We start from the raw sequence: 12647 nt of genomic DNA, 5'->3' as shown, positions 1-12647 counted from the left end.
GAGAGCCGGGGGATGGTTGGGGAGATAAGGCTGATTGACTGTGTGGACTTTTGTGTTCCCATCTCCAATTCAAACCTCAGTGCAGCAGTGCAGTCATTTTAGCGCAGAGCTGATCAACAGTGTAGAGCTTCTGACTCAGTAGAACTGAGAAGGGGAGACAGAGTCTCCACTCAACAGCAGGCAGGCCCTTCTAATGTGCTTAGTCTGCAGCCCACACCTTGATCAGCTTTGTTTTAGTGTCCCCATGGTAATCTGCACCTGTAAGGCTGCTCCTCTGGAATTCCTGCTTCCTGCTTTCTTGTTATTTTGCCAGTGTTTTATCCTCCCCACTACAGGAACCCCTTATGTTTGAATAGACCCTGAGTGAAGGAATGACTTTCTCATGTCTGCATACTTCTGTAACCTCATTGTACACCACCAGACAATTGATTTCTATTCAAGACGCATGAGAGTAGCAAGAGTACAGGCTTCTCCATGTTCAAGCTTCCCTTAGTCATTTGCAGGTCTTCCTGGCAGGGCAGGGTGCTGAACTAACTTGCAGACACAGAGGGAAATAAAATGCTCCTTCCTGCTGTGAGTCCCTGCCCAGTAAAGGAAGCTACAAGCCCACCAGCCATTTCACTGCAGGATGCTCCATTGTTAGTGAAAGAAGGAACAAAAACTCTGCAAACACCTGGAGAAGGAAATGAGCAATTCCTGTAGACAGCTGAGAATTTGTGTTACTTTAGGGAAAGTAGGGTTAAGTTGAAGAGTATTGTGATACAATTCAGACTTTGCAAAAGCCTCCATTTTCCCCATAATTGTTATTATTTATTGAATACTTGTATGTAGCTAATACTTAACAAAACTATTTCAATCAATCTTTACAGATACCCAGTGAAGTGTATATTATTAAGCCCATGTATAATGATATTATAGGTGGACAATCAGGGAAGGAAAGCAAATAGTTCAAAGCCAACAGTTGGTAAACAAGAGGAATAGAATTTAATTTGGAATCTTCTGATTCCTGAGCCTCATGTGATTGCCTAATACCATCATTAATTGTAATAACACAAGCTTGTCTAACATTTTATTTACCTATTACATTTATTAATATAGTGTTTGTGTATCTGTGTGTATATATGTCTGTCTGTCTGTCTGTCTGTGAATGTGTGTGTGAGCATGCCATAGTACATATGTGGAAATAAGTCGGCTTATTGGAACATGTTTCTCCTCCCACTGTGTGGGTCCAGGGTTGGAAGCAGGTGCCTTTGCCTGCCCTGTAGAAAGGACAAATGCATTTATGAAAAGTCTTTTAGTTTTAGTGATGTAGGCCTAGTATTCTCGTCAGCGGGTGTAGTGGTGTATGTTTGTTTACTTTCACGTAAGATCTCTTTCCTTTGGGTTTTATATTCAGTTATATTGAGAATTGGTGAAAAAACGGTAAACTGGAAAGGTTCTCTTTCACAAGGACTTGAAAATTCAGCAATGTGCTATTTGTCATTCTTACCTGACAAGTGTCTGTGTGCTTCAGCTGATGAGTTTCTTGATTGGATTCATGCATTTGAAACTTTAAAAAGTATCACAAATTAATTGGAGCAAAATTGATATCCTTGTTTGTACAAGAATTCATGCCCTGGAGGTGTCTTCTGTTGCATTAGCTGTGGGTACATCCAGCTGGTGCTGAACAGGTTGGTAGCATTGAACTTGACCCGTTCAAGGGGCTGTCTTCTTGGCCACCCTTAGGAGACAGGCTAAAAGGTTTGCATTCTATATTACGTTCTTGAGGTATGTAAGACACAAGTCTTACCTTTTAAAGTCTGAACCCCCAAACTCCAGCCCCCAAACATTTTAAAAATAGTTAAGTATTACTCTATAATCTACAGAATCTGATGTCATGTCCAAGTTAGAATCCACCAGTAAACTGTTATTTTAATTACATTAAATAACATCATTGATAACAGAGTAAAGGGATGAACCCTGATTGTAGTAATACAGTGAAAACTGTGAAGTTTAATATTTGAGGGTGTTGGCCTTAAAGATATTAACTCTATTTTTATTCCATGACTGAAGTTGAGAACTCTATTTCTATAAGAAGTAGAAATGAAACACTGGTGATTCCTTTTTTCCCTTTTCTTTGTTTTTGTTTTGTTGCTGTTGTTGTTGCTTGAGGTATCTTTTTTATTTTCACAAGATCTACTCACCACAGAGTTAGCTATCTCAGAAAAGTAGAATGACTTCTCTGTGACATTTTTTGTTTTGTTTTTGTTTTTAAATCTTATCTTTTATAAACTTTAATTTTTTGTTTTTATTGGATTTTTTAAATTTACATTTCAAATGTTATCCCCTTTCCCAGTTTCCTGTCCATAAACTCCTTATCTTATACCCCCTCTTCCTTCTTTTTTTATTGGATATTTTTTATTTACATTTCAAATGTTATCCCCTTTCCTGGAAACCATCCATATACCCCCAATTCCATCTCCCTCCCCCTTCTTGTATGCTCCCCGACCCAACCACCCACCCCTTTCTGCTTCCTTGCCCTGACAATCCCCTACATTGGCGGGGGTGTCCAGTCTTGGACCAAGGGCTTCTCCTCCATTGGTGCCCAACAAGGCATCCTCTGCTACATACGCAGCTTGGAGCCATTGGACTCTCTATGTGTACCCTTTGGTGGTGCTTTTGTTCCTGGGAGTTCTGGTTGTTGTTGTTTTTTTTTTTTTTTTTCTTACACACATCTTAAGTATTATATTCTCATCTAATTAATTTTCTGCTCTTCTGTTGTGACAGTGGTGCTCAGACCTCAATCTCTGTATAACTAAATTATCAGTCGCTGACCATTGCCATGTAGGGAACTTTACAGTGAGATCTATGAGTATCACGTCTGCTTTGAATGGCATCCTGAAATCATGCACTGCACTGTATCGGCCAAGCTCACATCCTCTTTAGGACTGGTCTCTAGGGAATGCAGGGATTCTCTGAGCAGGGATGTGAGTGCTTCCCTCACTCATGCTTGTTCCAGGTTTACTGTGCCAGCAGGAAACGTGTGGCCAGTGGACACAGGACCTCCATCCTGCGGTCTGCATGCTGATTCCTCCTGTGTGGTTTGCAGGGACGGATAGCAGAGCTGGAGCTGCAGTTGCAACATGGCAAGGAGGGCCCCGAGGAGGTGCAGTACAAACGAAGCACGGCCTGGCTCTGGTAAGCGGATGGTATTCTGCGGCACCCTGTTGTCCTGGAAAGTGAGCAGAGAAGGAAGCAGTGGATGCCTCAACTGTCCCTGTGATGGTTGCATTACCTTATGTGAGCTGGAGGTGACTGGAGAGGCCCCATAGGTTCAATTTCATCTACTCCCTCGATATGAAAAGGAACACTGTTTTCAGAGATATATACGTGTGTGTGTGTGTGTGTGTGTGTGTGTGTGTGTGTGTGTGTGTGTGTGTGTGCACATATACGCGCATGTAGGCATGCAGGTGTAGGTGTGTAGACATTCCCATTTCCCGGTGTCTATGAAGTACTGGCACCAGTATCCTCTGTAGAGTGTAAAAGCCGCTGAAACCCCTGTCTCATATCTACAGTGCAGAGTTTCCATGTAACCTATGACATCCTTCTTCATAGAAATCACCTCTAGATTACTTTGGTAACTTATACAGTGTAAATTCTGTGACTATCCTTGTGCTGTATTGTTTAGAGGATATGATAAGAGTCTATACATATTGAGTCCAGACACAATTTTGCACAAATACATTCATCTGTGTTGGTTAAATCTATAGATGTGGAACTCACAGACATAGAGGGCTAATTAAATATGTCCGTATATATTTTTTCCTAATGCAATGTGGGAATGGTTTGGTCCCCTCCATGTTGTTTCTTATAAGGAATTATTTTAGTCCCTTTGAATAAAAAGTGATTTTCCCACCCAGTTCATTGCCATTCCACATCAGATGTAGTCTAGAATTGCTCCCCTTCTCCCTTCACTAAGTCATCTTCATGATCGGGACAGTCCTTCTACCTCAGGGCTTAGTTCCGCAGCAGATGTCCCTAGGGTGCTTCTTCTATATTACCTAGAAATGTGGAATCCTAAGACATGTAAAGCAACACAAATTGTTATGTAGTTTGAGAAGAATAGTTTGTCATATTAATTGATGTGGCAAACAAAGGATCAAAAACCTAAATAGCTTTGCCTATATCCACACATTGCTTTATTCAAAATTAAAAGTTGCTTGGTTATAGAAAATAAAATCTTTAGGTATTTAATTCTGTTGATTCATTTCATAGACTTTTGATAAAAAGCAATGGATTTATTATTAGAAATTAACAATTTTGGCTTCACTTCCTATTTTTTTTAATGTGTATGGGTGTTTTGCCTGTGTGGATGTACATCATGTACATATAGTATCCATAGAAACCAGAAGAGAGCATCAGATTACCTAGAACTGGAGGGTCAGGTGGCTATGAGCTACCATGTGGGTGCTGGGAACAGAACCCAGGTCTTCTGGAAGAGCAGTCAATGCCCTTAACTACTGAGCCATCTCTCCAGTCTCCCTTTTTGCTATTTTGAGATCTATCATCTGTGATAATTTGACAGGAATGGTATATTTACTGCATTCTCAAAGATATAGACCTATGGACATAAAGCCTCTAATGAAACTCACAAGCTAAATGGTTGTATCAGGAAGAAATGGTTTTGGATGTTTCTTTAGCATAGTATAGACTGGGGATTTTTCTATACAACTAATAAGCAACTGAGGCCATTTTGAAATGAGCTTTTCAGCAACTTAATTAGAACATAGTCCCAATCTAAGTAAAGACATTTCTCTATTATATCAAATGTATTTATTGTCTGTTGTGTGTCAGGCATTCTTCTGAGCATAGAAGAACAGCATTTGTTGTTGTTCTCCCAGGCCTTATAAACAATTGAATTGAAATATAATATAAGCAAACAAACAAATGGGATAGGATAGATTTTATTAGGGCAAAAGAGGTAGAGCGTGAATGGGCAGTGGCGAGTGGGAGGAGCTGAGGGTAACTCTCACCCATAGAAAGTTCTAGAGAGCCTGCTTAATAATATGGTCTTGAGACGAGAAGTGATGGAGTGAGGCAGTCTAGAGCCCAGGGAAGAACCCTGTGACTGGCAGTGAGTTTAAAGGAGTGTAGCTAGAAAGTGAAGCCAGGATAGCATGAAAGGAACAAGGAAGGGACGAATGGGCAACACAGAGTTCTGGAGATCACAGGGTCTCTGTGAGGGGATAACATTGGTGGATTTGAATATGGGCATCCACTTCCTGGTTTGGAAGGAGTACTCTAAGTCTTATGAAGATGAAGTCAGATTTTGTGGACTCTACTGCAGTAATTCAGCCAAACGATGGTAGAATCTTTGGCTAAGGCAATAGCAGGGGAAGAATGAAGTAAATAGATTTTCAATCTGTTTTGAAGACAGATTCCTAGATTTATAATTTCACAGATTTAAATTATTGGTTTAAATGGAAGATGGACATTAAGGGTAAAACACTGATTGAACAAATGAAGCTTCTACTGACTAAGTTAGGAAAAATGGCTGCCAGGACAGCTAACTTCATCTGATTCTGAATCTGAAGGATGTGAGAGACCCAATGAGGTCTAAAACTAAAGATTCCAGACAGGTATGAGTGTAGAGTACTAAGGGGATGTAAGGATCAGAGGTATCAGTTTTGGAACCATTGTCATATTGGTGACAACTAAAACCATGACGGTAGAGGAAATTTGTAAATAAAGAAAATTTCAGAAGATTGAGCCCTGGACTGCGTCAGCATTTACAGGAGGGGAGGTTGCAGCAAGAACCATGAACCAGGCCGAAAACTAGCAGTCTGAATAGGAGATGACTGAGGAAGCATGCATCTCCAGAGTCAAGAACAGAGGGGATCCAAGAAGGGGACCAGCATTGTGTCAGATACTGACGGTGGAGCCTGGAACTGAGTGCTCAGTCTAGACTCTTGAAAGTCTGAAGGGAGCCGATGGCTGAAGTTGTGGGATAAGAGCCAGACTAGTGATGGACTTGAAGTGGAAGGAGATGAACTCGAGTTAGGCATAGTGATGCTTCTCTGAAGTTTTGCTGCATAAGAATAGTAGTAGTAGTAGTAGTAGTAGTAGTAGCAGTAGTAGTAGTAGTAGTAGTAGTAGTAGTAGTAGTAGTAGTAGTAGTGGTAGTGGTAGTAGTAGTAGCAGCAGCAGCAGCAGCAGCAGCGGTGGTGGTACAAGTAGCAACTGGAGGCTGTTTCTTCTAAAAGCATAGATATTACAACATCTTCACTTGCAAAGGGCAGGGATACAAGAAGGGACAACTGGTAATGCAGCAGAGAGAAGTGAGCCTCCAAAGCTCGATTGTGACCATGCATGCCTGATAGCTGACAGCTCCCCACTCATCACTACTACACAGTGGACAGTAAAAGATCACAGCAAGTGTGGACAATCGGTAGATAAGTGTGTCATTGAAGTACTTCTTCAAATATGCTTGTGCTTTATAAGAGCAATTTGCAAGTTTGTGAAAGACTTGGCTCTTAAGGATGACTCATTCTCAGTCATGCTGACTTGCTAAGAATTTATTATATGTCAGATGCAAATATTTATGAATTTTATATTCATGAAAAACCTTGAGTTACTGAGCCTCGAAATGGCTGTGTGGTTCAGAGCACTTTCAGTACTTAGAGAGGACCCACGTTTGCTCCCAGCTTACAAACACTTGAAAGTCTACTTTGATGGGATCCAGTGCCCTATTCTGACCTCTGTGGGCACACATACGTATGTGGTCCACATATAGACACATACATATCATATACACGCATTCCCTCTCTCTCACAAACACACAAACACACACACACACACACACACACACACACACACACACGTACTCATACATAAAAGTAAATCTTTAAAGAATTTTTAAAAATATAAACTTGACACAGTGCTGTCTACTGTACCTCAGAATTTCTTTGTTGGAAAAGATGTTATAATCTAAATATTTACACTAAGCATACCTACCTCCCAGCCCACAGGTACTATTATCTTCTTTTGGCTTTGGTATAATTGTACAGCCAAAATTTGAAGTTGTATTTTATATATACATGCAATGATTTCTGTATATACAATTTGTATATAACAAATTGATTTTGGTGAACTCTTCTGCAAAAAGGGGAGAGCAGTATCACTTGGCTGCCATAACAGAAATACTGTGGGCTGGGTGGCTTCAACATCAGAAGCTTTCTCACAGCTCTGTAGTTTGAGAACCAGCATGTCTGGCAAGTCCTCGCATCCTGTGCATCCTCATGTTGGGGAAACAGAGAAAGGATCTGGCTTCCTTATGCCTGTTCCTACGTGGGCCCTATCTTATTGGGCTCTGACTCCAATTAGTATCATGTTGGGTATATTCAATATAGGCCTAGAGGAAGGTAACATCCAGTCAAACAGAGGGTGCCTGTGCACCCACCATTGCATTGGGATGGCATTGACACAGCTCCACGTGTCTATCCTTCGGGTGACATTTTCTCCTTCCCTGTTGACTAAGAGAGCCTACAAATGGGAGACGACGACACTGACTCTGACATAAAGCAGTTACCACTGTCCTTTCCCCACCCTCGCTCTGCACATGTACTTTTAAGACCCGGAGACAGTGCTGGAAGGTTTAGAATTAACTTTCTTGCACTGATTCTTTATTTGTGCATCAGAGCACATGATCATGCATGGACCACAGTGTTCAAGTGGAAGTCAGGGGGCAGCTTGTAGGAACGTGATCCCTTTCCATGTGCCATGTGGTTCCTGGGGATCATATGGAGGTCATCAGGTGCCTCTGTCTGCTGAGCTGTATGACCGGCATTTGGAAATTTTCCTAAACTGATGGATAAGAGGGTAGGTGTAGCCTATGGTATCGCATCAGCTCGTGTCTATTTCCATCTTTTCTGCAGGGTCAGAGACATGCTGACAGATGAGATCACCAAGACAGCTGCGAAGTAAGTCCTTTATTCTCCTACTGACCTATTAACAAACCACCCACTTCCTGACAGGCCCACATGCTCTCTCCATCCACAGCATTCATAATATTAAGAACTATAAAGTATTTTCTTGGTTATTTTTATAGAAAACCATTGTTACTCCTGTTAGCTCTATTAATTCTCACCACATGCCTTTTTGTGCAAACACAGAGAGACTGGTACAAATACTTAGCTTTTCATTGAAATACCCAACCTGAACCCTTAATAAAATGCCATGTGGTTTGGCTTAAACTTAAAGGATTATAATTTAGTTCAAGGAAGAAAAATGAATTCTTGAGAATGTGAGTTACAATGGATCTACAAATAAATTATTAAATCTCAGTTGCAATGTAGCAAAGTAGGGCCTCCTCTTACATTTCCTGGTCGCCATGGGCTCCGGTGCATCTAAAAATCAGATTCTAATTAGCAGTTAATCTGACCTTGGGTGAACCTCCTCAGCTCTACGACAACCTTTTAAAAAACGAAATTCATATATACATTTGTACACATTCAGTAAACGGCAATGCCAGTCATAGCCTTGTGATGGTTTTAACAAAAATGACTCGAGTGTTACTTCTTCAGGCTTTTTATTTACCTTCAGGCAAAGCTCACTAAAGAAATTACACCCTAATGAACTTACTTGCGGAGCAGTCTCTGCAGGCTCGTCTGCTAACAAGCTGACTAATTGTTCCTGGCAGCAGAGATGCACTCGGTGGCTTTCATATCTCCTCTCCCTGTCACCTTCTGCCTTGTGTTGTGTGGCTCACTTCCTCAGTCTCCAAGTGACATAAGCACATCCTTGCCCTGGGATTTCATAAGTCCTGAAGCCCATATCCTACAGAAGTATTTTAGTGCAATATTATGTATCTTGGTCCTATCCTGGGACATATGGTGTAGCTAAAATGATTTGGCATCAGGGACAGCAGAAACAAACAGCCACTTAATTGTTGATCTGAGCCCTTGCTCATTTTAACACCCCTACCCCTCCACTGAGTAAAGGAAAAGAGAACTGGTGGTCTCCCTGTCTCCACTGCTGGGATGGGCACGAGGAAATATATTTTGACACAACTGAGACTCCAGTGCATAAAGGATACCATAGGAATGCATGTGCTCTGCTTCATAGGTGAGGGTGGGCCATCTTGGAAATTTTCCTTTCACAGTTTGTTAGTGTGCAATCTTATGTCCAGTAAAAATAGGACATTTGGAGCAAAATGCTTAGATGATTAAGAAACCAGCAAGCCTATGTGCAGGCAAACTGTAATTTTGCTTCTTAAGTCACCTTTATACTTCCTGTTCTTAGCTCTTATTGCAGCCTGCCTTTTCTCTATAGATTTGCAAAGCATCATGTTTCCTCTCGTGCCCAAGGTCAATGTGTTTACATTCTCAGGGGTGTGGAGTAAAACAGTTCATGTTCTTATGGGATTACTACCTTTTTTTTTTAATCAAAAACTTAAAAGTGGTAACGGTGGCAGGAAGTAAACAAGAGCTATGTAAGCTCGAGAGGCCAAGTGACTGTGGTAGGGCAGGGGAAATGGTGACCACTTTCTCTCTGCTACTTTCCAGTGGCTTCCTTCACTGAGGCAGAGATTTCACTCCTGCATTTTGACAGCTTACCTTTCAGTACTTGGAAAGTGGCGGACCCAGCTGCCTGAGACCAGGGCGTGTGTTGTCCACTCACAAGTTAAATGCCGGAAGTGACGCCGCAGTCACAGAACGCTGACTTGCTCATTTGAGAGAGTATTTCTTTGCGAGTCAGGGTTATGACTCAGGAAGAAGCAGAACACAGATAAGCTGGGTGACTGATGGCAATTTGTTTTCATTGTTATTAATTAAATGGATTTGAACCCGAAGACAAAAATCCCCAAATGATTGGGTCACTTTGCTGATATGTAATGTGATACTCTGTCCCTCAGAAAGCATCACTGAAGCTCATCCTTCCTTGGGCTTTTTAATTAGGTTAATGACATCAGTTTGTTCAAAGGACAATTTAATTAAAATGTCAGTGGTGTTGCTTAGATAAAGACTGCACCGATGCTGACATGTTATTATGCAAATTAGTCACAGCTGTTTGACTGGTAGGGGATAGTTATTTGAGTAACAAGGCGGTGAGTTTGTGCTGCTCCAGTTGTAGACATTTCACCAGCCAGTTCCTCCTCGAATATGTTTTGCTAAGTATGCAGTGCGTACTGTCGACCAAAGGCTGCTGCTCTGGGCTTGGGGCAGGTTTGAGATAAGCAAGCTGGTCCTGGGGCCTTTTCCAAACGTGGAACTTGAACTGTGGATGCTTTGTGAAGACTGGAACAGTTGTGTTTTATCTGGAAATTAATGTCCAGATTAAATTTAACCTGCATCCAAAGATCTAATTGCCTTAAATACATTTTTCTTCTCACCCCCCGCCACAGTACATATTGAGTAGTGTCAAGATGAGTGAAATACAATGGTTTGGAGGACTATTTTAAAGCTGAGGCAGGATCTAGAGAGATCACTCACTGGTTAGGAGCACTGGTGGCTATTGGAGAGGATGCAGCCAGGATCTCAGCACCCATCCACGTCAGGCAGTCACTCCTTTAACTCCAGTTCCAGGAGATCAGTTGCCCTCTTCTGGTTTCTGATGGCATCAGCACATACATATCATACATGCCTGTGGACATACATACATACACACACATAAATTTAAAAATAAAAATAAATCTTTAAAAAGAAATAGGCCACATTCTCCTATGTAGCTTGCATGCTATAAAGATACTTTTTATGTCACCTTGCATAAGATGCTTGTTTAATGAGAACTGTATGGTAAGAAGACTGAGGATTTAATGTTCAGATTACTGGTAACTTTAAACAACTCCTTCCTGCCTCTCCTCCTCCACCTTTTTTCCTTCTCTTCCTCCTGCTCTTCTTCCTCAATCTATCCTTAGAGATTAATAGCCATTTTTAAGCAGGAAAGACTTCAGGACATTGATAATAGAAAGAAAAATGATTTGCCTGACTACTCCTTATCCTAAATTCTTGAAATCAAAAATATTGCAATTTTGGCATTTTTCAAATTTGGGAATACTAGTATGAAAACTCAAAATGCTAGAAAACCTAAAATAAAATTGAAAATTGTTACTCAACCTGCATTAAAAGCAAACGATTTAGTTTTGCTTTTGTTAAGTGACTTTTATTGCCTGAGTCCTAGCTTGCTTCGAGGTAGTTTATTATCAGTTAAAAAGTGCTTTGTAATCCATAACCTCAGGGGCAGCCATTTCTTCAGACCTGAAGGAGTCCTTCCAACTTAGGTCAGCCCGGCCCTCAGTCTCACTGACTTACAGCAGACCTCACAGGGGGTAAAGAGAATGAGCAAGGAGGGGCGGGGGCTGAGGGGCACGGAAAGGGTCAGGTGACTAGCAAATGAAAAGATTTGATAATGACACATCCTTTATCCCATAAAACCTATAGGAACTCGTGCTCACAGGAACCTTTAGCCCCTGCTCAGTGGCGGGCAGATTGGTCTGGAGGCACATACAGGGGTCACATGAAGAGCTAGTGTGGAGATCATTCTCACCCTCTGGCCTGTTCTAACACTGGACTGTGCACAGAGAAAGCACACGGTGAAGTCGGGCTCAGGTCTCGTGCAGCGCTGTGGGGATGCTTTCTGTGGGACATTACTGGGATGCAGTCATAAGGATCCTGAGTTGCATCTTCAGACAGGGAAGTTCTGCAGACAACAGCTCATCATTGTCCTATTCAGAGCTTTCTGTCCTAAGGTCAGCCTGGGCATATGGAATCATACCAAGTGTGTACTTTTACATGCTAAGTGTGTATGATAATCAGGTAATGTTTATGATGCCAGATTATGAAGTAAAAAATAAATGAGTTTCTGTTGTTAATATTAGAAAATTATCATTTGAATTATGTTACAGGACAACTTTTAACCCATGTGGTCTAAAACCAGTTCTTTCCCCACCTCCTATCCCAGGTGGAATCACCATGTCATGTTACAAAGTAGCTAGGCTTCTGGCTCTGATACAGTGAGATGAGAGAGAATGGGAGTCATGACTGTCAAAGGCTGCACATGTTACAAGGGAGAAAAGGAAAGTTTGACCTGGTTTATGGGGAGCTGGCTCCACACACTGCTGTTTCACAAGAGGCTGTTGCACTCTGCTGGGTCTTCTTTCCTATAACTTTTAGAGATAAATCAATATATTTAAATTGACTAAAAATGACATCGAGGAATACCTTGGGAGATGCTCTGTCAGAGGATGGAGTAAGATGTGTAGAAAGGATACTTAGAAACCGAAGCCTGGATTTCTAAGCTGCATAAGATCATAATGACTGTGGTGAGGAGAGCCAAAAAACAGCCCTAGTGTCAACACAGAAGTTACTGGCCCCTGGGGATGAACAAGCCTGTACTTTTAAGAGGATTTATCTCGTTTTATTTTATTTTATTTTACTTATTTTTAGGACAGGGATCACCAAGTGTCCCTGCCTATTTCGGAACTCACCATGTAGACCTTGATGACCTTGAGCTCACAGAGATCTGCTTGCATCTGCCTCCTGAGTGCTGGGATTAAAGGTGTGCACCACCACACCTGGCTAATTGTTTTTATTTTGCTTGTAAGAGCGTTTTGTCTGCGTATGTGAGTGTCTCGAGCACATCCTGGCACGCGTGGGGTTTAGAAGAGTGTC

At 41.5% G+C, this 12647-nt stretch overlaps 1 protein-coding gene across 1 annotated transcript in view; it reads left to right on the top strand.

Annotated features, from left to right (window-relative positions):
- Focad (focadhesin) overlaps positions 1–12647 on the top strand; it is a 295998-nt gene that overhangs the window by 227588 nt on the left and 55763 nt on the right. The window contains exons 23-24 of the mRNA XM_032902159.1: positions 3089–3177; positions 7914–7958. Coding sequence (XP_032758050.1) covers positions 3089–3177; positions 7914–7958 — 134 coding nt within the window. The remainder of the gene's footprint in view (positions 1–3088; positions 3178–7913; positions 7959–12647) is intronic.

Source organism: Rattus rattus, chromosome 1, assembly GCF_011064425.1.
Source record: "Rattus rattus isolate New Zealand chromosome 1, Rrattus_CSIRO_v1, whole genome shotgun sequence".
Classification (NCBI taxonomy): domain Eukaryota; kingdom Metazoa; phylum Chordata; class Mammalia; order Rodentia; family Muridae; genus Rattus; species Rattus rattus.
The sequence above is the reverse complement of the archived record's forward strand: the minus strand, read 5'-3'. Positions and strand labels throughout refer to the sequence as shown.